The 24,217-nt window shown below is 43.7% G+C and overlaps 1 protein-coding gene across 2 annotated transcripts in view; it reads left to right on the top strand.

Moving 5' to 3' along the window:
* The window catches only part of RXRG (retinoid X receptor gamma), a 60,241-nt gene that overhangs the window by 14,243 nt on the left and 21,781 nt on the right, over positions 1 to 24,217 (top strand). The window contains exon 2 of one of the 2 annotated variants that reach the window (XM_086393842.1): positions 2,690 to 2,937. In XM_086393842.1, the coding sequence (XP_086249968.1) occupies positions 2,690 to 2,937 (248 nt within the window). Of the gene's footprint in view, positions 1 to 2,689; positions 2,938 to 17,569; positions 17,741 to 24,217 lie in introns of those variants that run through there. The other variant, XM_086393843.1, reaches the window with a different exon arrangement.

The following is a 24,217-nucleotide window of genomic DNA, read 5'->3' as shown; positions in this document are numbered from 1 at the left end:
TCATCATTGAGTCAACTTGTACTTTGTGATGTGGTGGCTCTCCAAATCTTCTCTGCTGTCCTTGACAGAGCACACAGGAGACAGCATGGGCTTCAGATTGACAGTTTGAATCTAGGATCTGGCACTCGCTACCTGGCTAGTGCCGGGAAACGTGCTAGTGGTGAGGATACAAAAACAGACACCATTCTCCCTCTCAGTTTAATGGCAAATACAAGGAAATAAACAACAGAAAAGGGCATCAAACCAGATTAAGAATACCAGGGAAGACTTCCTGGAGGAGGTGATACTTGAGTTAGACCTTGAAGGAGAAATAAAAACTTCTTCTAGACAAAGGAGGTGGGAGCAAGTCATCCCAGAACTTGGAGCAGCCTGGGGGTGAGGCTAAGCCTAAATTGTCATTCATCTGTAAAAGGCTGAGATGATCTTCACAGCCCTATTGTCAAGATATAATGAGTTAAAGTATGGAAATTGGTAGAATAAGTTAATGTATGGAAAATGCCTGATGCTATTTAGGACACACAAGAAGTATCTCACCTGTCCCTTCGAACCCTTTGGCCACTTCTCTGTGGACCCACAGCATGTGGTTCACCTCAGTTGTGGTAATTAGAACATGGCAATTGGAATTCATCTGTCTATGAGACAAGTGTCCCTGATAGACTGAAACTCCTGGACGGTTCCGGCCTCCTCAGACACAGGAGTGACTGTTCTCTCTACAAGTAGACCTTAACTAAGCTAGGAGAGTGGGCTTCCCTGATGGCTCAGCAGGTAAAGCATCTGCCTTCCAAGGCAGGATGCACGGGTTTGATCCCTGGGTCAGGAAGATCCCCTGGAGAAGGAAATGGCAACACACTCCAGTATTCTTGCCTGGTAAATCCCATGGACAGAGGAGCCTGGCGGGCTACAGTCCATGGGGTCTTGAGAGTTGGACACCACTTGGAAATGAAACAGCAATAAAGCTAGGAGAAGCTCCAAGGGAAACTCCAGGTTGACATTTTTCTAGTGAGAAAAATATGTTTAAGAATTGCTGCACAGTTACACCTCCGATGATCCATGTTCCCCTCCAGAATGTGAAGAGAGTACCCCCTCTCTGCATCCTAGTCCTAGTACTATGTAAGTACCACAAAAGTCTCTGAAAGGCTTAAGACTCCCCTGTAGTTTGGCTCCAGGAGAAAGTGGAGAGTTGGATGACTTCTCCGGCAGGCCGGGCTTACTGACCACCTCTCCCCATAACCCTCTCATGTCCCATCCATGAGGACAGCATGGGTGCCGTGCTGAAGCCTAGCACCTGCTCATTCCGCATCTGTTCTTGCATGCCAGCCACACAGGGAGCTGGCACTGTGAGTCCTGGTGGGCTGCTCTGCTGTTCTCCGAGTCTCTGCCCTGCTGCTGTGGACTCTAAAGTTCACAGCTCCTCTCTTCTGGAGAGAGTGCTCCATGCTGGGCTTCTGAGATGGAAGTTGGGTATGCTTCTTTTCTTTTATCTTGAGTTGCATCTAGGAGGGAACTTGGGATCAACTTTTCTAGGAAAAAGGTACCAGATGTCATCTGACCAGAGCCCATTTCACAGACACTTGTGGCCAAAGCTTCCTATCCCCAGAGAAGAAACAGTCTCGGCAGGCCTGGTCGCACTTGCCTTCCTGGGCCTCTGTGGCTGCTGAGCCATGCCCAGTCATCCTGAGTCTTCTTCCCTAAGCAGTGATTAACCCTACGCTCTAGAGATTGGATAAGAACCTTATGGGACTAAAACTGCAAAAGCTACAGACAGTGAAAGGCATGATAATAGCCTCTGCCTTCCCCATGATCATAATGGAATGTGTTCCTGACAGCAGGCACAGTGTTCCCTTCAATTCTGCTGCTGCTGCTGCTGCTAAGTCATTTCAGTCGTGTCTGACTCTGTGCGACCCAAGGGACGGCAGCCCACCAGGCTCCCCCATCCCTGGGATTCTCCAGGCAAGAACACTGGAGTGGATTGCCATTTCCTTCTCCAATGCATGAAAGTGAAAAGTGAAAGTGAAGTCGCTCAGTCATATCCGACTCTTTGCGACCCCATGGATTGCAGCCTACCAGGCTCCTCTGTCCATGGGATTTGCCAGGCAAGAGTACTGGAGTGGGGTGCCATTGCCTTCTCTGTTCAATTCTGAATTGCTAGCATCTGATGTAGTCGCTAGCATCTGATGTGGTACCTGCACCATAATAGATGGTGCATATGAATTCATGATTACATATGAATGAATGAATTTCTCCTGACTATAGAGCTTCAGCCCTACCCTTGTTCTCATAGCAAAATGAGTTTGAACAGGGGATTCTGGGAGCAGCCCAGACACCTGCCCACTCCATCCCCAACCTGGGAGTTTGGTATGGACTTACCGTCCCTGTCTGACTGGCTCAGGTCACAGTCCCCCCGGCCTGGGGACTTGTGGATTATGTCCCCATGGCCCCGATTGTTGTTCTGATACAATTCAAGGCACATTCCATGTGGCGCACCAGAGAACCTGTCCTATAACAAGTCCTTTCTCCTTCCTGGTCTTTGCTGGCCTTTATTCTACCAGCTGTGAGAGTTCACAGGTGTGCAGGTATGGCTGGAAGAAGGGGAATGATACAGGAGACAAAAGGAGGGGACTCTCTCCTCATACACCATCCCTGTGCTCCCCTGGCCTCCCATCACCTTTGATTTCTTTTCTCCTTACAGGTTCTCCCGGCCATACTGGCTCCACGTCCATGAGTCCATCGGCAGCCTTGTCCACAGGGAAGCCCATGGACAGCCACCCCAGCTACACCGACACCCCAGTGAGTGCCCCGCGAACTCTGAGTGCAGTGGGGACCCCCCTCAATGCCCTGGGCTCTCCATATCGAGTCATCACTTCTGCCATGGGCCCACCCTCGGGAGCACTGGCAGCCCCTCCAGGAATCAATCTGGTTGCCCCGCCTAGCTCTCAGGTAGGTGTGCATCCATTTTCTTCAATGTCTTTCCAGACATCTTTAATAGTTTCATCCTGGTGCTGAGCCAGCACTCAGTAGGTGCTTAATGCATGCTGGTGAAAGAATTGGGTTGTCTGTGTAGGCTTCCCTCCTGCAAGACCTTCATTGAGTGTATCCTCAGGCAGCTGCAGAGAACTGACAATGCCTCATGGTCCAGGAGTTTTGATGGTTCAGTCCTGGCTGTAATTTCAACAGCTCTTAGGCCTGTTTGTCTTCCATGGGATGGACCCCCTTGATCCTTCTCAACTCAATACTACGTATTTTTCAAGTCAGTGAACTACCTGGTCCTTTGGTCTTTGTGGTCTTTGCTCCCCATTGAGAAGCAGATGTTGCACATGGATAAATCTAAAACAAGGCAGACTGTGTTGCATACATGTTATCTCTGAGATAGAGGCAAAGATTGCAAAAACTCAGGGGGATAAAACCCTCACTTTAGTTCCTAGTGCCTTTTGCTGCAACAGAGGCAAGGATGTGTATGCATGGTAGACATTGCTTTGCTGCTATAGGAAAACTACAGTTTGGCCAGATGCTGTTTATTTCCTTCTAGCAATGTTACACTGAGATCATCAACTTTCACTTCTTGTAGTGCTCAGCTATTGCTTCAATGATGCTGCATAACAGACAATCCCCAAATTGCCATGGTTTACAAAAACATACAATTATTTTCTTACAAGTTTATGTGTTGTCTAGGAAAGTTCTAGATCCCCTGGTGGCTCAGGTAAATAGTCTGCCTGCAATGCAGGAGGCCTGGGTTCAGTCCCTGGGTCAGAAAGACACCCTGGAGAAGGAAATGGCAATCCACTCCAGTATTCTTGCCTGGAAAATCCTATGGATGGAGGAGCCTGGCAGGCTACAGTCCATAGAGTCACAAAGAGTTGGGCATGACTGAGCTGCTTCATTTTCTTTTTGGGCTTCCTGTGTGGATCAACTGGTAAGGAATCTGCCTGCAAAACAGGAGACCTGGATTTGATCCCTGGGTTGGGAAGACTCCCCTGGAGAAGGGAACGGCTACCCTCTCCAGGATTCTGGTCTGTAGAACTCCATGGATTGTATAGTCTATGGGAGTGAAAACCACAATCATAGAAAACTAATCAAACTGATCACATGGACCACAGTCTTGTCTAATTCAATGAAACCATGAGCCATGCTGAGTAGGGCCACCCAGATGGACAGGTCATGGTGGAAAGTTCTGACCAAACGTGGTCCACTGGAGAAGGGAATGGCAAAACAATTCAGTATTCTTGCCTTAAGAACCCCATGAACAGTATGAAAAGGCAAAAAGATAGGACACTGAAAGATGAATTCCCCAGGTTGATAGGTGCCCAATATGCTACTGAAGAACAGTGGAGAAATAACTCCAGAAAGAATGAAGAGACAGAGCCAAAGTAAAAACAACACCCAGTTGTGGATGTGACTGGTCATGGAAGTAAAGTCCTATGCTGTAAAGAACGATATTACATAGGAACCTAGAATGTTAGGTACATGAATCAAGGTAAATTAGAAGTGGTAAAACAGGAGATGGAAAGAGTGAACATCGACATTTTAGGAATCAGTGAACTAAAATGGAGTGGAATGGATGAATTTAACTCAGATGACACTTATATCTACTACTGTGGGCAAGAATCCCTTAGAAGAAATGGAGTAGCTATCATGGTCAACAAAAGAGTCCAAAATGCAGTACTTGGGTGCAATCTTAAAAATGACAAAATGATCTCTGTTCATTTCTAAGGCAAACCATTCAATATTACAGTAATCCAAGTCTTTGCCCCAACCAGTAATGCTTCTTCACTGAAGTTGAATGGTTGTGTGAAGACCTACAAGATCTTCTAGAACTAACACCCAAAAAAGATGTCCTTTTCATTACAGGGGACTGGAGTGCAAAAGTAGGAAGTTAAGAGATATTTGGAATAACAAGCAAATTGGCCTTGGAGTACAGAATGAAGCAGGGCAAAGGCTAACAGAATTGGCCTTTGAGAACTGCCAAGAGAATGCACTGGTCATAGCAAACATCCTCTTCCAACAAAACAAGAGAAAACTCTATACATGGATATCAATAGATGGTCAATACCAAAATCAGATTGATTATTTGCTTTGCAGCCAAAGATGGAGAAGCTCTATATAGTCAGCAAAAACCAGACTGGGAGCTGACTGTGGCTCAGATCATGAACTCCTTATTACCAAATTCAGACTTAAATTTAAGAAAGTAGGGAAACCACTAGACCATTCAGGTATGACCTAAATCAAATGCCTTAGGATTATACAGTGGAAGTGACAAATAGATTCAAGGGATTAGATCTGATAGACAGAGTGCCTGAAGAACTATGGACAGAGGTTTTGTACAGGAGATATTGTACAGGAGGCCATGATCAAGACCATCCCCCAAAAAAGAAATGCAAAATGGTTGTCTGAGGAGGCCTTACAAAGCTGAGAAAAGAGAAGCTAAAGGCAAAGGAGAAAGGAAAGGTATACCCTTTGAATGCAGAGTTCCAAAGAATAGCAAGGAGAGATAAGAGAGCCTTCCTCAGTGATTAATGCAAAGAAATAGAGGAAAACAATTAATGGGAAAGACTAGAGATCTCCTCAATAAAATTAGAGATACCAAGGGACCATTTCATGCAAAAAATGAGTTCAATAAAGGACAGAAATGGTATGGACCTAACAGAAGCAGAAGATATTAAAAAGAGGTGGCAAGAATACACAGGAAAACTATACAAAAAAGATCTTCATGACCGAGGTAACACTACAATGGTGTGATCAGTTACCTAGAACCAGACATCCTGGAATATGAAGCTAAGTGGGGCTTAGGAAGCATCACTATGAACAAAGCTAGTAGAGGTGTCAGAATTCCAGTTGAGCTATTTCAAATCCTAAAAGATGATGCTGTGAAAGTGCTGCACTCAATATGCAAGCAAATTTGGAAAAGTCAACAGTGGCCACAGGACTGGAAAAGGTCAATTTTCATTGCAATCCCAAAGAAAGGCAATGCCAAAGAATGTTCAAACTACTGCACAATTTCACTCATCTCACACACTAGCAAAATAATGCTCAAAATTCTCCAAGCCAGGCTTCAACAATACATGAACCGTGAACTTCCAGATGTTTAAGCTGGATTTAGAAAAGGTAGAGGAACCAGAGATCAAATTTCCAGCATCTGTTGGATCACTGAAAAAGCAAGATAACTCCAGAAAAACATCTACTTCTGTTTTATTGACTACACCAAATCCTTTGACTGTGTGGATCACAAAAAACTGTGGAAAATTCTTCAAGAGATGGGAATACCAGACCACCTGACGTGCCTCCTGAGAAATCTGTATACAGGTCAAGAAGCCACAGTTAGAACTGGACATGGTACAGCAGACTGGCTCCTAATTGGGAAAGGAGTACATCAAGGCTGTGTATTGGCACCCTGCTTATTTAGCTTATATGCAGAATACATCATTCGAAATGCCCAGCTGGATGACGCACAAGCTGGAATCAAGATTGCTGGGAGAAATATCAATAACTTCAGATATGCAGATGATACCACCCTTACGGGAGAAAGCAAGAACTAAAGAGCCTCTTGATGAAAGTGAAAGAGGAGGGGGGCGGTTCTAAGATGGCGGAGGAATAGGACGGGGAGACCACTTTCTCCCCCACAAATTCATCAAAAGAACATTTAGACGCTGAGTAAATTCCACAAAACAACTTCTGAATGCTGGCAGAGGACATCAGGCACCCAGAAAAGCAGCCCATTGTCTTCGAAAGGAGGTAGGAAAAAATATAAAAGACAAAAAAAGAGACAAAAGAGGTAGGGACAGAGTAGGGAGGGAGCTCTGTCCCGGGAAGGGAGTCTTAAAAAGAGAGAAGTTTCCGAACGCCAGGAAACACTCTCACTTCCGAGTCTGTGGTGAGCCTTGGAAGCACAGAGGGCAACATAACGAAGGAAAAATAAGTACATAATTAAAACCCACAGATTACAAGCCCAACGGTAACTCCCCCAGTGGAGAAGCAGCACAGACGCCTGCACCCGCCACTAGCAAGCAGGGGCTGGGCAGGGAAGCGCAGGCTGCATTGCTTAGAGTAAGGACCAGGCCTGAATGCCCCAAGGGCAATCTGAACGAACTAACTTGGGCTAGCAAACCAGCCTGAGGGATAGCTACCACGTGAAAAGCCCTAACCTAAGACACCGCCAGGCCCGCGCACAGAACAAAGGACTGAGCAGAGCTAGCCAGCTGCAGATCATCCTCCTCCGGTGACAGGCAGCCAGAGCCGGAAGGGGGCAATCGCAGCCCCAGAGAGACATTATCTACCAAACTGCAAGGAGGCTTCTTTGCTAACTAAGACTTCTTGGGGTTCTGGACGGTCAACATCCACCTGAGAAGGTGCGCCAGTTGTACACCCAGAAAACCGAACAGCAGGGACGAGGGAGGCAATAAGTCGCAGTGACTGCGCTCACCAAACACCTGGTCACCAGAGCTGCTCGGACCTGGGAAGGGCACAAAATGCAGGCCCAACCTTGTCTGCACCAATGAGGACTACCCAAGTGCCTGAACCTGAGCGGCTTAGACCTGGGAGGTGCACGCAGCCCAGGGCCAGCCTTGGACGGTTCCTGGCGGAGCAGCCTAGATCCTGAGCAGTGTGGGCAGGGAGGGCACACGTGCCGTGAATGGGGGCAGGCCCAGTGTGGCTGAGACACTGCGAGCACAAGCCAGTGTTATTTGTTTGCAGCGTCCCTCCCTCCCCACAGCGAGACTGAACAAGTGAGCCTAAAAAAGTGTCCACCACCGCCCCCTTGTGTCAGGGCAGAAATCAGACACTGAAGAGACCAGCAAACAGAAGAAGCTAAAACAGAGGGAACCGCCTTGGAAGTGACAGGTGCAATAGATTAAAACCCTGTAGTTAGTACCAACTACATGGAAAGGGCCTATAGATCTTGAGAATATAAGCCGGACCAAGGAACTATCCAAAAATGAACTGACCCCATACTGCCCACAACAACACCAGAGAAAGTCCTAGATTTATTTTTACTATTTTTATGATATTCTTCTTTTTTTTTTTAATTTTTAAGTCCTCTATTACTCCTTTAATTTTCATTTTATAACCTACTATTACTTTAGTAATATTACTATTACTTGCAAAAAAAGACCCTTTTTTAAAGCAAACTTCATATATATATATATTTTATAATTTTTGTAACTTTTTTTTCTTCTTTTTTTTAATATTGTATTTTTGAAAATCCAACCTCTACTCTAGATTTTTAATCTTTGCTTTTTGGTATTTGTTATCAATTTTGTACCTTTAAGAACCCAATCTTCAGTATACATTTTTACTTGGGAGTGAGATTACTGGCTTGACTGCTCTCTCCCCCTTTGGACTCTCATTTTTCTCCACCAGGTCTCCTCTGTCTCCTCCCTCCCCCTTCTCTTCTCTACCTAACTCTCTGAATCTCTTTGTGTGTTCTGGGCTGTGGAGTACACTTAGGGAACTGATTACTGGCTGGATCTGTCTCGCTCCTTTTGATTCCCCCCTTTTATCCTCCTGGCCACCTGTCTCCTTCCTCCCTCTTCTCTTTTCTGTATAACTCCGTGAGCATCTCTAAATGGTCCAGACTGTGGAGTGCACATAAGGAAGTGATTATTGGCTAGCTTGCTCTCTCCTCTTTTGATTCCACCTCATCTAATTCAGGTCACCTCTAACTCCCTCCTCCCTCTTCTCTTCTCCATGTAACTCTGTCAACCTCTCTGGGTGTCCCTCACTGTGGAGAAACTTTTCATCTTTAACATAGATGTTTTATCAATGGTGCTGTATAGAAGGAGAAGTCTTGAGACTACTGTAAAAATAAGACTGAAAACAGAAGCAGGAGGCTTAAGTCCAAATCCTGAGAACACCAGAGAACTCCTGACTCCAAGGAACATTAATCGACAGGAGCTCATCAAACGTCTCCATACCTACACTGAAGGGCTAGCACCACCCAAGGGCTAACAAGTTCCAGAGCAAGACATGCCACAAAAATTCTCCAGCAACACATGAACACAGCTCTGAGCTTCAATACACAGGCTGCCCAAAGTTACTCCAAACCCACTGACATCTCATAACTCATTACTGGACACTTCATTGCACTCCAGAGAGAAGAAATCCAGCTCCACCCACCAGAACACCGACACAAGCTTCCCTAACCAGGAAACTTGACAAGCCACTCATACAACCTCACCCACAGTGAGGAAACTCCACAATAAAGAGAACTCCACAAATTTCCAGAATACAGAAAGGCCACTCCAAACTCAGCAATATAAACAAGATGAAGAGACAGAGGAATACCCAGCAGGTAACGGAACAGGATAAATGCCCTCCAAATCAAACAAAAGAGGAAGAGATAGGGAATCTACCTGATAAATAATTCTGAATAATGATAGTGAAATGATGATTTCAATTGATCCAAAATCTTGAAATCAAAATGGAATCACAGATAAATAGCCTGGAGACAAGGATTGAGAAGATGCAATAGATGTTTAACAAGGACCTAGAAGAAATAAAAAAGAGTCAATATACAGTGAATAATGCAATAAATGAGATCAAAAACACTCTGGAGGCAACAAATAGTAGAATAACAGAGGCAGAAGGCAGGATTAGTGAAGTAGAAGATAGAATGGTAGAAATAAATGAATCAGAGAGGGAAAAAAAATGAATTAAAAGAAATGAGGACAATCTCAGAGACCTCCAGGACAATATTAAACACCCCAACATTCGAATCATAGGAGTCCCAGAAGAAGAAGACAAAAAGAAAGACCATGAGAAAATACTTAAGGAAATAATAGCTGAAAAGTTCCCTAAAATGGGGAAGGAAATAATCACTCAAGTCCAAGAAACCCAGAGAGTCCCAAACAGGATAAACCCAAGGCGAAACACCCCAAGACACATATTAATCAAATTAACAAAGATCAAACACAAAGCACAAATATTAAAAGCAGCAAGGGAAAAACAACAAATAACACACAAGGGGATTCCCATAAGGATAACAGCTGATCTTTCAATAGAAACTCTTCAGGCCAGGAGGGAATGGCAAGACATACTTAAAGTGATGAAAGTAAATAACCTACAGCCCAGATCACTGTACCCAGCAAGGATCTCATTCAAATATCAAGGAGAAATCAAAAGCTTTACAGACAAGCAAAAACTGAGAGAATTCAGCACCACCAAACCAGCTCTCCAACTAATGCTAAAGGATATTCTCTAGACAGGAGACACAAAAAGGGTGTATAAACTCGAACTCAAAACAATAAAGTAAATGGCAATGGGATCATACTTACCTTAAACATAAATGCGTTGAATGCCCCAACCAAAAGACAAAGACTGGCTGAACGGATACAAAAACAAGACCCCTATATATGTTGTCTACAAGAGACCCACCTCAAAACAAAGGACACATACAGACTGAAAGTAAAGGGCTGGAAAAAGATATTCCATGCAAATAGAGACCAAAAGAAAGCAGGGGTAGCAATACTCATATCAGATAAAATAGACTTTAAAACAAAGGTTGAGAAAAGAGACAAAGAAGGACACTACATAATGATCAAAGTATCAATCCAAGAAGAAGATGTAACAATTATAAATATATATGCACTCAACATAGGAGCACCACATTATGTAAGACAAATGCTACAAGTATGAAAGGGGATGGAGAAGGCAATGGCAACCCACTCCAGTACTCTTGCCTGGAAAATCCCATGGACAGAGGAGCCTGGTAGGCTGCAGTCCATGGGGTCTCGAAGAGTGGGACACGACTGAGCAACTTCACTTTCACTTTTCACTTTCATGCACTGGAGAAGGAAATGGCAACCTACTCCAGTGTTCTTGCCTGGAGAATCCCAGGGACGGTGGATCCTGGTGGGCTGCCATCTGTGGGGTTGCACAGAGTCAGACACAACTGAAACGACTTAGTAGTAGTAGTATTAAAGGGGAAATTAACAATAACACAATAATAGTGGGAGACTTTAATACCCCACTCACACCTATGCATAGATCAACTAAACAGAAAATTAACAAGGAAACACAAACTTTAAATGATACAATAGACCAGTTAGACCTAATTGATATCTATAGGACATTTCACCCCAAAACAATGAATTTCACCTTTTTCTCAAGTGCACACGGAACCTTCTCCAGGATAGATCACATCCTGGGCCATAAATCTAGCCTTGGTAAATTCAAAAAAATTGAAGTCATTCCAAGCATCTTTTCTGACCACAATTCAGTAAGATTAGATCTCAGTTACAGGAGAAAAACCATTAAAAATTCCAACATATGGAGGCTGAACAACATGCTGCTGAATAACCAACAAATCACAGAAGAAATCAAAAAAGAAATCAAAATATGCATAAAAACTAATGAAAATGAAAACACAACAACCCAAAACCTGTGGGACACTGTAAAAGCAGTGCTAAGGGGAAAGTTCATAGCAATACAGGCATACCTCAAGAAACAAGAAAAAAGTCAAATAAATAACCTAACTTTACACCTAAAGCAACTAGAAAAGGAAGAAATGAAGAACCCCAGGGTTAGTAGAAGGAAAGAAACATTAAAAATTAGGGCAGAAATAAATGCAAAAGAAACTAAAGAGACCATAGCAAAAATCAACAAAGCCAAAAGCTGATTCTTTGAAAGGATAAATAAAATTGACAAACCATTAGCCAGACTCATCAAGAAACAAAGGGAGAAAAATCAAATCAATAAAATTAGAAATGAAAATGGAGAGATCACAACAGACAACACAGAAATACAAAGGATCAAAAGAGACTATCAGCAATTATATGCCAATAAAATGGACAACGTGAAAGAAATGGACAAATTCTTAGAAAAGTGCAACTTTCCAAAAGTGGACCAGGAAGAAATAGAAAATCTTAACAGACCCATCACAAGCACGGAAATTGAAACTGTAATCAGAAATCTTCCAGCAAACAAAAGCCCAGGTCCAGATGGCTTCACAGCTGAATTCTACCAAAAATTTAGAGAAAAGCTAACACTGATCTTACTCAAACTCGTCCAGAAAATTGCAGAGGAAGGTAAACTTCCAAACTCATTCTGAGGCCACCATCACCCTAATACCAAAACCTGACAAAGATGCCACAAAAAAAGAAAACTACAGGCCAATATCACTGATGAACATAAATGCAAAAGTCCTTAACAAAATTCTGGCAATCAGAAATCAACAACACATTAAAAAGATCATACACCATGACCAAGTGGGTTTTATCCCAGGGATGCAAGGATTCTTCCATATCCACAAATCAATCAATGTAATATACCACATTAACAAATTGAAAAATGAAAGCCATATGATTATCTCAATAGATGCAGAGAAAACCTTTGACAAAATTCAACATCCGTTTATGATAAACACTCTCCAGAAAGCAGGAATAGAAGGAACATACCTCAACATAATAAAAGCTATATATGACAAACCCACAGCAAACATTATCCTCAAAGGTGAAAAATTGAAAGCATTTCCCCTAAAGTCAGGAACAAGACAAGGATGTCCACTTTCACCACTACTATTCAACATAGTTTTGGAAGTTTTGGCCACAGCAATCAGAGCAGAAAAAGAAATAAAAGGAATCCAAATTGGAAAAGAAGAAGTAAAACTCTCACTGTTTGCAGATGACATAATCCTCTACATAGAAAACCCTAAAGACTCCACCAGAAAATTACTAGAGCTAATCAGTGAAAATAGTAAAGTTTCAGGATATAAAATCAACACACAGAAATCCCTTGCATTCCTATACACTAATAATGAGAAAATAGAAAGAGAAATTAAGGAAACAATTCCATTCACCATTGCAATGAAAAGAATAAAATACTTAGGAATATATCTACCTAAAGCAACTAAAGACCTATATATAGAAAACTATAAAACACTGGTGAAAGAAATCAAAGAGGACACTAATAGATGGAGAAATATGCCATGTTCATGGATCGGAAGAATCAATATAGTGAAAATGAGTATACTACCCAAAGCAATCTATAGATTCAATGTAATCCCTATCAAGCTACCAATGGTATTTTTCACAGAGCTAGAACAAATAATTTCACAATTTATATGGAAATACAAAAAATCTCAAATAGCCAAAGCAATCTTGAAAAAGAAGAATGGAACTGAAGGAATCAACTTGCCTGACTTTAGGCTCTACTACAAAGCCACAGTCATCAAGACAGTATGGTACTGGCACAAAGACAGAAATACAGATCAATGGAACAAAATAGAAAGCCCAGAGATAAATCCACGCATCTATGGACAACTTATTTTTGACAAAGTAGGCAAGAATATACAATGGATTAAAAACAATCTCTTTAACAAGTTGTGCTGGGAAAACTGGTCAACCGCTTGTAAAAGAATGAAACTAGAACACTTTCTAACACCATACACAAAAATAAATTAAAAATGGATTAAAGATCTAAACATAAGACCAGAAACTATAAAACTCCTAGAGGAGAACATAGGCAAAACACTCTCCGACATACGTACACTCTCCGACATACGTCACAGCAGGATCCTCTATGACCCACCTCCCAGAATGTTGGAAATAAAAGCAAAAATAAACAAATGGGACCTAATTAAACTTGGAAGCTTCTGCACAACAAAGGAAATGATAAGCAAGGTGAAAAGACAGCCTTCAGAATGGGAGAAAATAATAGCAAATGAAGCAACTGACAAACAGCTAATCTCAAAAATATACAAGCAACTCCTGCAGCTCAATTCCAGAAAAATAAACGACACAATCAAAAATGGGCCAAAGAACTAAATAGACATTTCTCCAAAGAAGACATACAGAGGGCTAACAAACACATGAAAAGATGCTCAACATCACTCATTATCAGAGAAATGCAAATCAAAACCACAGTGAGGTACCATTTCACGCCAGTCAGAATGGCTGTGATCCAAAAGTCTACAAGCAATAAATGCTGGAGAGGGTGTGGAGAAAAGGGAACCCTCTTACACTGTTGGTGGGAATGCAAACTAGTACAGCCACTATGGAGAACAGTGTGGAGATTCCTTTAAAAAACTGGAAATAGAACTGCCTTATGACCCAGAAATCCCACTGCTGGGCATACACACTGAGGAAACCAGAATTGAAAGAGACACGTGTACCCCAATGTTCATCGCAGCACTGTTTATAATAGCCAGGACATGGAAGCAACCTAGATGTCCATCAGCAGATGAATGGATCAGAAAGCCGTGGTACATATACACAATGGAGTATTATTCAGCCGTTAAAAAGAATATATTTGAATCAGTTCTAATGAGGTGGATGAAACTGGAGCCTACTATACAGAGTGAAGTAAGCCAGAAAGAAAAACACCAGTACAGTATACTAATGCATGTATATGGAATTTAGAAAGATGGTAATGATAACCCTGTATGTGAGACAGCAAAAGAGACACAGATGTATAGAACAGTCTTATGGACTCTGTGGGAGAGGGCAAGGGTGGGATGATTTGGGAGAATGGCATTGAAGTATATATAATATCATATAAGAAATGAATCGCCAGTCCAGGTTTGATGCAGGATACAGGATGCTTGGGGCTGGTGCACTGGGATGACCCAGAGGGATGGTACGGGAGGGAGGTGGGAGGGGGCTTCAGGATGGGGAACACGTGTACACCCATGGCAGATTCATGTTGATGTGTGGCAAAACCAATACAATATTGTAAAGTAATTAGCCTCCAATTAAAATAAATAAATTTAAATTTAAAAAAAAAGAAAGTGAAAGAGGAGAGTGAAAAAGTTTGCTTAAAACTCAACAATCAGAAAACTAAGATCATGGCATCTGGTCCTATCACTTCATGGCAAATAGATGGGGAAACAATGGAAACAGTGACAGACTTTATTTTTGGGGCTCCAAAATCACTGCAGATGGTGACTGCAGCCATGAAATTAAAAGGCACTTGCTCCTTGGAAGAAAAGCTATGACCAACCTAGACAGCATATTAAAAAGCAGAGACATTACTTTGCCAACAAAGGTCTGTCTAGTCAAAGCTATATTTTCTCCAGTAGTCATGTATGGATGTGAGAGTTGGACCATAAAGAAAACTGAGCGCCAAAGAATTGATGCTTTTGAACTATGGTGTTGGAGAAGATTCTTGAGAGTCCTTTGGACTGAAAGGAGATCAAATCAGTCAGTCTTAAAGGAAATCAGTCCTGAATATTCATTGGAAGGACTGATGCTGAAGCTGAAGCTCCAATGCTTTGGTCACCTGTTGTGAAGAACTGACTCATCAGAAAAGACCCTGATGTTGGAAAAGATTGAAGGCAGGAGGAAAAGGGGATGACAGAGGATGAGATGGTTGGATGGCATCACCAACTCAATGGACATGAGTTTGAATAAGCTCTGGGAGTTGGTGGTGGACAGGGAAGACTGGCGTGTTGCAGTCCATGGGGTCACAAGGAGTTGGACATGACTGAGTGACTGAACTGAACTGAGGAAGGTTCTGTTTCAGATGGTGGGGGAGTTGGTCTAGGCTGCAGCCTGGGTGCAAGTCAGCTCTTCATATCCCGACTACAGGAGCAGCTACCTTCTTTTCTCGAGGTATCCCTCAAGACTGCGAAAATCTAAACCAAATCAGGAAAATACAGTGACGTCTCTGCTCACATCATGTCCATTGATATCCCATTGGTCTAAGGAAACTGTATGACTGACTCCAACACTGGTGGGACAGGGGAATAATTTGTGCCTGTTTTAGTGTAAGAAACTACAAAGACATGCTGCAAAGGTTGTGAAGAATTAGGAAGAGTGAAGCATTAGGAATAATAACCCTGTCTACCGCACTCTCACTGTGCTGGTACCTCATAACTAGGGTCAGGGTCCTTCTCATCCCAACTACCAGCACGTCTAGCAGTAGAATTAGTAGGTCTTATAGTCTCTTTTGAATTTATAGTTTGAAGAAGAGACAAAGCCCCCATTGGTTTAGCATTTCTTACTGCTACAAAGAGCAGAGACTCTCCCTAGACAGAGAGTGTGTGCTCAGAGTCTAAAAGCAAAGCCATGTGGAGTCATAGAATTTTATAGCCAGTAAGGATATCAGAAAGTTTTTCACGTGTGGATTAAAGAAACTGGAGAAGACCTTATCAGTTCTGTAGTGTAGGGATTATAGGAGCCAGGGGCCAGACAGGTAACACAGGGGGGTGAATCAGATGGGTGGGGGTTGTAGAGAGCTGCCCTCCCCACTTGAAGCCATTCAAATTCAGAGACTTGAAGTATTTCATGGCCAAGGAGAGTACTTCTGTGGGTCCCATTTGGCCAGTCCCTTTAACCCTAATTTGTAAACTAATGGCCCTCACCTGTAGGATCTTTCTCAGTATACACATTTCTCCCTCATCCCATATTTTGGCCTTTGTGTGAGTTGTAAAAGCCCCACAGAGGATTCTAACTGCCCCATCCCTGCCCAGCTGAGAACCACTAATTCTGTCCAGGCTTCTCATCCGATATAGGCTCAGTGGGCTCAGGTGATGTGTCCAGCTTCACACAGCTAGTCACAGCGGAGCCAGGGTTAGACCCCAAGTCTCCACACCCCACTCAATCTCCACAATGCTGCATTTACTCACACCTATGGTGTCTTCTATCTTAAACAGTGACCCCAGGATCTTCCTGTTGGCTGCCAAGGATTAAAAGATGAATAATCAGTGATCCCAAGGAGTCCTGTGGGGCATGTGGCACATCACGCAGATAAATTGCAACATTGTGTAGGTGTAGGGACAGAACCGAAGGGAGCATAAAAAAGGGACCTGAGAACTTCCAGTCTTACTTTCCATGAGAGTGTCAACCACTCAGAGGAGTGGAGACCAGATGGCAGTGGGAAGGGACGTGGATTTATGCCACTCTCTCCCACTGTCATCAGCAGAGCTGGTGATCCTCTACCCTTTAGAACGTGGGATCTTGAAGAGATTTGTTTATTCATTTTCATTCATGTGAATGAATTTCAGGAGGGCAGGTCAAAGTCAATAGATTAGAGACAGAGAGGGAGATTGAAGTTCTGGAAGTAAAATTTTGCAAAGGACTCTCACATTTATTCAAATAACTATTTAGCAGGACCTAATCTGTGTCACTATTTGACACTGTCCTAGGTTCTAGGGATAAGCACTGAATAAGTCTTTACTTTCATGGCAATTATACTGCAGCAGGCAAGACAGACAAAAACCAAATGAATGAACCAGATAGTTTCAAATGACCATGACTATATTCATGAAGATATAAAACAGGGTAAGGTTATGACCGGTGACAGGATTTGTGGGTGGGGAGGGGGCAAGCCACCCGCCCTCCAAGCCTGCTTTTGGACACACTCCAGTCTCAGTGAGCCAAATCTGGCCAATAAATTCAGCTCCACAGCCGTGTGAGTGGCAGGGCTGCTATTCCCGGACCATATGTCTGTACAGAGGGATTGGGGTTGAAAGGTCAGCTGGAAGCTCTGGTCCTGGCCAACTGGGTTGTGTGCAGAGGCCAAAGCCAAGTTTGGCTAAGAGAGCTGCATTAAGCTTGCCAAGCACTGGGAGCTCAGCAGCCCCAGACACAGGGCGGCATTTGGGGCTTGGTTTCTGGAGCCACGGGGCAGTGACATTTTGCCCAATTAACTAGGTGACACGGGACACCCAGTGCCTTCAGAGTTAGCCACCGTGGGCCGGGCTCTGAACGTCCCAGACAGACGGTTCCTATGCAGCCTGCCTTTCTTGCCCAGGACTGAGGCTGAGTGGAGTTCATGTGGGAACATGTGTGTTCTGTGACCTGAGTCTCGGGTGAGTGTGATTTAGGGGTGAGGGGAGAAATGAGGTGCTCGGGGTGAGAGCAGGCGGGGTGTCCTGTTCTGCGCTCTGCCTTTCTGGTGTTTGAGCTTCTCTTTTTGCTCTTGTTGGATTTTCAGTCTTGAGAAGTAAAGAGAAGTGAACTGATTACTCCGGAGGCAAGGACCATGTAACCTTTTGCAAAAACATCACTTTGAACTTATATTTATCTCAGTTTCTTTTTCTCTATTGTGGGATAACACACTTTGCCCTGATTATCCGACAGAGATTTTTTGTATGTATCAAACAAGATGTGGACTTAAGAAATCCCTTCTTAAGTACTTATGATGCTCTATGGCCATAACATGGTATTATTTTTACTATTATTATTATTATACCCAGGTGGCATATCAGGCACCAAGGTGATGAATATTATATACCTACGTGATCATTAGTCCAAGTGTGTGTTCTTTGTTGTTGAAAGGTTCCAGAGAAGTTCATTTCAACAAGCATTCATTACACTAAGAACTGGAGATTTTAAAAATGTATAAGACTCAGTCCCTGGCCTGGGGAGGATCTAAGTGGAGTGAACTGTTTCCCCAAACAACATGTATATAATTGAGGAGATATTTATGCAGCTTTCTGACAGATGATCTAGATTACATTTTCCAGTGTGTGTGTGTGTATAATGCTGTATTTTTGTAAGTTTGATGTCTGTTGACTGGACTCTGAAGCAGGACCTGCAAGCCTTTGGAAGGCTCCCACCTGATTTGCCTGTCCCAACCCTGCTGCCTGATCTGGGTTCTGTCACTGACAATTCCTGCCCAGGTAGTGACTGATAACTGAATTGTTTCCCTTTCAGATGTTTGCATTTTTACAGAGATTACTTTGATCATAAAAGTTGCAAATGTGAGACTTCCCCAGTGGTCTAGTGGTTAAGACTCTGCACTCCCACTGCAGGGAACACATGTTTGATCCCTGATTGGGAAAATAAAATCTCACAGCTGTGTGGCGTGACCAAAAATTAAAAAATAATAAAAATATAAATAAAGATTTAAAAATGTTGGAGCTAGAACAGATCTTGAATACCATCTTGTTTAATGATCTTTAAAAAGCCATAAAGTCTTCAAGTGAAAGCATGTTTGGAAGTCATTGCACATTAAGTAAAAACAGGTCTGGTGAACTCGAGGTAGGAGATATGAAAACTTCTTACTCAACCTCCCCACCCCCTGCCACACATATTCTCAGCTTGAAAACCACTGCTTTAGTCTGTGCATAAGTTAGTGGAGTCTCTGAGTGAAGTCATCCTGTCAAGATCACACAGCAATGAAGTGGCAAGTCCAGGCTCTGTACTTTTCACAGTGAAGACCCTCACTCCACTAAAGATATGCCACTCTAAGGACTCCACCCACTGGAAGAGGAGTGCCTGCCTGAATCCTGCCTGGCTGGCAACATATCTGCCTTGAATGGAATAATTTGGGCTGAAAGCAGCTCAGAAATGTGGGACCTGATGTTTGGTGATGGCTCCAGGGCATCTAGGATGCATTCAGTCCTTGGCTGAGAGTCTGCAAATGGAAGACAGGTCAGCCAAGTGTGTTTCTCTCCTTTTTCTCAGGAGCAGCCAGCCGCCTGGTAAATTCCAGCTCTGAAGTGCTCACTTCAGCAGAGCTGCTTCTAATGGAACAAGACAGCTGGAGCTGTGGGACTGGGATCAGGCAGCTAATGGGTTTGAGCTCTGGTGGCTGCCTTCAATCTCATCTACCAATGCTCTTAGCCCCCACAAACCCCAAGCCAGCAAAAAGACAGACAGAGGAGAGGGTATCAACCCATCTGTCCCCACCACCGCCTCCCACCACCATCCAACCCAGGAAGAGGAAGGGTTTTGGAGAGGGGCTGCCAGGAGACAGTGACCCAGTCTACTCCTCTGGGGGCTCATTGCCTATAAGGTGGGGGCTGGAAACATCCAGGGCAGGGGCAGTCTGGGGGCTCCTGCCACACAAGACAGACAAGGTGGGGAAGGAAGAATGATAAGCTGGGATCCATAAGCCCGGGTTCCAGCCCCAACATGTTAGATCTGGGAAGGTGCCTAACCTGCTGCATGGGCAGCTGCCATAGCCTCAGCTGTCTCTCTTCTCTTTCTTGTGCTGCTGCCTCATCCTTTAAGGGCTTTTTTCCTTTGCTGGAAACCTCATGGCTCCTCATGGCCTCTCAGATTAAATCCATTCACTTTCCCTGAGTAATCAAGCCTCAGCTTGGTTACAGCCCACCTCTCAATCTTATTTCCCATCCATCCACACAAATAGTTGGGTTTCTCTCCAGGTCTTTGTTGTCAAAACCTTTCACCCACTGGCTCATTCAAATACCATTCTTTTTTTAAAATTGTCAAGTCCCAGATCAAATGCTCCTTCCTTCAAGACATCTTCCCTAATCTCGCTTGTGATCTTTCTTTCCTAAATTATCCCAACCAGCTTTTTATCTCAATGTCCAGTTTCCTGAGGCAGTGCCTGCATCTTCTCTTTTGTATCCCAGTAGGACCTGTGAATGAATGAATAAATGAACCACTTTATGGCTCAGTTTCCTCAGCTGAAAAATAGGAAAACCTCATAGGGTTGTTGTGAGGATTAAAATAGTTAATTGGCTCTGAGCAAACTTTCCTTGGATGGTAGCACTGAGTAGCAAGAACAATAATTACTGTTCTGTGATCACTGCAGACTGGAGAAGGTGGAGCTGGTCCTACTGGAGATGGGAGTGGGAAGGGAAGATGGGTGAGGGTCTCCTGAGCCCCAGGTGATACTGTCTTCCTCCTTATTCCCATGATATTTCTTATTCATTTCAGGATTTGCAGACAAAGGTCAGTTAGGGAGTTCTCTAAAATATTTCTTTTTCGTGGGATGGATCTAACTTTCCATGAGATGCTCAGAATTCCTAGCACATAGCAGAATGTTGGTTCATAATAAACATTCAAAATCTGAATTAACTGGATTTTATTGGGATGATAGGAGCTGCAAATTATGGAACATCTACTGTGTACCAGGCATTGTGACAGGCATTTTACATTACCATCTCATCTAATCCTCCCAGTGACTCTGTAAATTAGGTATTACTATGTTCATTTTACAGACAAGGAGACAGAAGGTTAAGGAAGATAAATAAGGAGTAATGTTGACCTGGGATCCAGGACTGCTTTGAAGTCATGCAGCTAATAAGGGTAGACGGGGAGTCAATCCCAGGGCCGTGTGATTTCAAAGCAAGTTTTCTCCTCTACATCAGTGTTTCAGACCCCTGGACTGCCATTAGCATTATCTGATCAACTTAAAGAAATGCCAGCACCAATGACCCTCAGACCATTTCTTGGTGTGGGCCTTTGGAATTAAATTTTTTTCCAAAGCTCCCAGGAGTACATTCAGCAATGAGAACCACGGTATTATACCAAAAGAGAAAAAAATGCTAAACATAAATTCTAAATAAATTCAGTTCAGTTCAGTTCAGTCGCTCAGTCGTGTCTGACTCTTTGCAACCCCATGAATCACAGCACGCCAGGCCTCCCTGTCCATCACCATCTCCCAGAGTTCACTCAAACTCACGTCCATCGAGTCGGTGATGCCATCCAGCCATCTCATCCTCTGTCGTCCCCTTCTCCTCCTGCCCCCAATCCCTCCCAGCATCAGAGTCTTTTCCAATGAGTCAACTCTTCGCATGAGGTGGCCAAAGTACTGGAGTTTCAGCTTTAGCATCATTCCTTCCAAAGAACACCCAGGGCTTATCTCCTTTAGAATGGACTGGTAGCCTTGTACAAAAAGGAGGGAGGAGAAGGAAGAGGAGGGAGAATTCTCTCATTGTATATGTGTTTTCATTTCTCACACAAATTAATTTTTAAAAATTCCTGGTGACTTTGATTTCAAAGCAAGGCCCTGAATGCTATCTTTTCTTTTTCGCATCCCTTACAGCATTTAATCCAGAACCTTTGCCCATCTCCTGCTCAATAAATATTTGTTTAGTGAATTGAAAAGATAGTAAATTTTGAAGGAATCTAACTCAGGCTCTGTTATATTTTATGTTTTATTGATCATTTCTTGTGTTTCAAAGGCCTTCAATAGAGAAGACAATCCTACCTTTGGTTCAGTTTGGGAGTTGCAGTCATTTCGGTTGGGCAATGTGACTCAGAATTCATATAGACCATGCAGAAGTCAGTGGGCCCTCCCTAAAGCCCCCAGGCATTCCCCGGGTGCTGCCGCTGGGCCCCTGAGCACATGCGCACTCAGCATCAGTTTGTTTGCATTTACTCAGAAGTCTTCTTAGTGTTTGTGTGTGTTCTGACTCCTCACTGAGATTGTGACCATTTTTGAAGAGTGAGAGACAGATCTAGATTTTATATCTCCCTTCACAGTGTCTGGAATGTTGACCTGTACCCATGGTACAGAAATGCGGCTGACTGGATGACGGACTTATGTTTATTTAACTTTTCTTTGATGAATAGAAAACAGGTAGCAGTGGCTTGTCGGTCATCTCCATTAGAGCGCCAAGAGACGTGGAGCTGGTGGTGGTGAGGAGCTAATGTTAACTTGTGCTAAGCAGTGAGGAACGGCATCTCACAATGTTCCTTTTTTGAGCCATTCAGCTCTACCAATTCCCTACTGATCCCAGAGAGACAGCGGGGAGCGATCCTGCAAAGAGATCTTAGCTCCCTGCCCAGGAATTGAACCCGGTCACCTGGATGAAAACCAGGAATCCTAGCTAACCAGGGACTAGAGGCTAGAAGCAAAGTGGCCCTGGCTCTTTCCCCTGTTGAAAAGCAAGAATGTTTCATGGAGGCAAAAGCTGTAAAAATAGTTACAAAGTTTATTAGAGACACAGCCTAACATGTATGGGAGAGCACACAGAAAAACAGTTTATTTAAGACAAAAGTAAGGAAGAAATACACACCCAGAAAGAAAGAGTATGAGCGTCCTCTCTAGTGAGGAGGAGCACAGGAAGTCTGAAGCTAGGCAGAAACACACACCCGGAGAGGAGTGTGGGCGTCCTGAATGAGGAGGAGAGCAGGAAAGAGGTGATTTAAATCACTTATGCAGGACTGTCCTTCTGGGTCTTTGTGCGTGTGCTCAGATGCTCGGTCATGTCTGACTCTTTGCGACCCCCTGGACTGTAGCTAGCTAGGCTCCTCTGTTCAAGTGATTCTTCTAGCAAGAATACTGGAGTGAGGTGCCATTTCCTCCTCCAGGGGATCTTCCCGTCCCAGGGATTGAACCGATGTCTCTCCTGTCTCCTGCATTGGCAGGATGATTGTTTACCACTAGCGCCGCCTGGGAAGCTTGTCTTTGTTTACACTGGCCAATTATCTTACTTTCTTCATATCTGACTGCTCCTAGGACACCCCCCCCGTCCCCCTCCCCGCGCTCACCCCCCCGCCCCCCTCCCCGCGCTCACCCCCCGGCCCCGCCCCCCTCCCCGCGCTCACCCCCCCGCCCCGCCCCCCCCGCGCTCCTCCCCCCGCCTAAGATGTGTTCGCAAGTTTTTGCTACGATGGATCCCATTGCAGAGGGCTGTTGGGTGCATGTTCACATTTTTTATGGCATGGGGCCCATGGAGCCCCTCCCTTTTTGACCCCAAGGAGCCTTCCTGCACATGTGCAGACAAGGAAGTCTTCCTTGATCTCGAGAGTGAGCACCTTACCTCTCTACTTTAGCAGAGTTCAGCTGTTGCCATAACTTTGTCCTTGGAGCCTGGGTGAGAACAATGCTTGATTTCTACCCCCCTTGACAAACACCAGCTCTCCAGCCTGGAGGCCCATCTTTCTCCTACCGCACTACCGCTGGGTTAATGACAGGTACTGGGAAGTGCTGGCCTTTGGTGCTAAAGATTTTATATTTCCATGGAGGTTATTTTTTTCCTTATAGATAAGTTCAAAAGTATGATCAGGGGCTTTAAAGCTAATTTTTAGTGCTACTTCAATGATTTGGGCATTTGGCTTAGTGTCTTAAGTAGGTTCACTGAGATGGCCACCACACATTATCTCCTCTTTCATTTTACTGCAAACATCTTAAGTGTGCGTTTTGTTTACCTTTGGACTGCAGAGCCTGGCTTGGTGCCTGACATAATGAGTGCTTGTGAATGTCTGTTGATTCACTAAACAAATGGATTTGCATATTTTGCTTGGTTCTCTCAGAGTCTCAGTCTTTTGCCCGAGGGCCATATCTCCTCTTGGAGCACTGCTTAATAGGCAAGAGGTAGTTAATAAAAAATTTAGAAATACACAGACTTGTCCTAAGTGTGCTGTTCAGTGCGGATTTCTAGCTCAAATAATACATGAGTAAAATGAGTTAAAGTTGAGAGCTCTGATGTAGATGTGTTGTGATTTTCAGTTTAGGTTTTGGCATTTAGAAATGACTTAGTTCCTCTATGTTATTCTTTTTCTCCCTTAAATTCACATCCTTCATAGGCAAGTTTAGACACTGTACTTGGAAACTACTTCTTGAAATAGAACCTACTTTTTTT

This window comes from Bos grunniens, chromosome 3, assembly GCF_055505025.1.
Source record: "Bos grunniens cultivar Pamir isolate PY7600 chromosome 3, Bosgru_T2T1.0, whole genome shotgun sequence".
NCBI classification, from domain to species: Eukaryota; Metazoa; Chordata; class Mammalia; order Artiodactyla; family Bovidae; genus Bos; species Bos grunniens.
The sequence above is the reverse complement of the archived record's forward strand: the minus strand, read 5'-3'. Positions and strand labels throughout refer to the sequence as shown.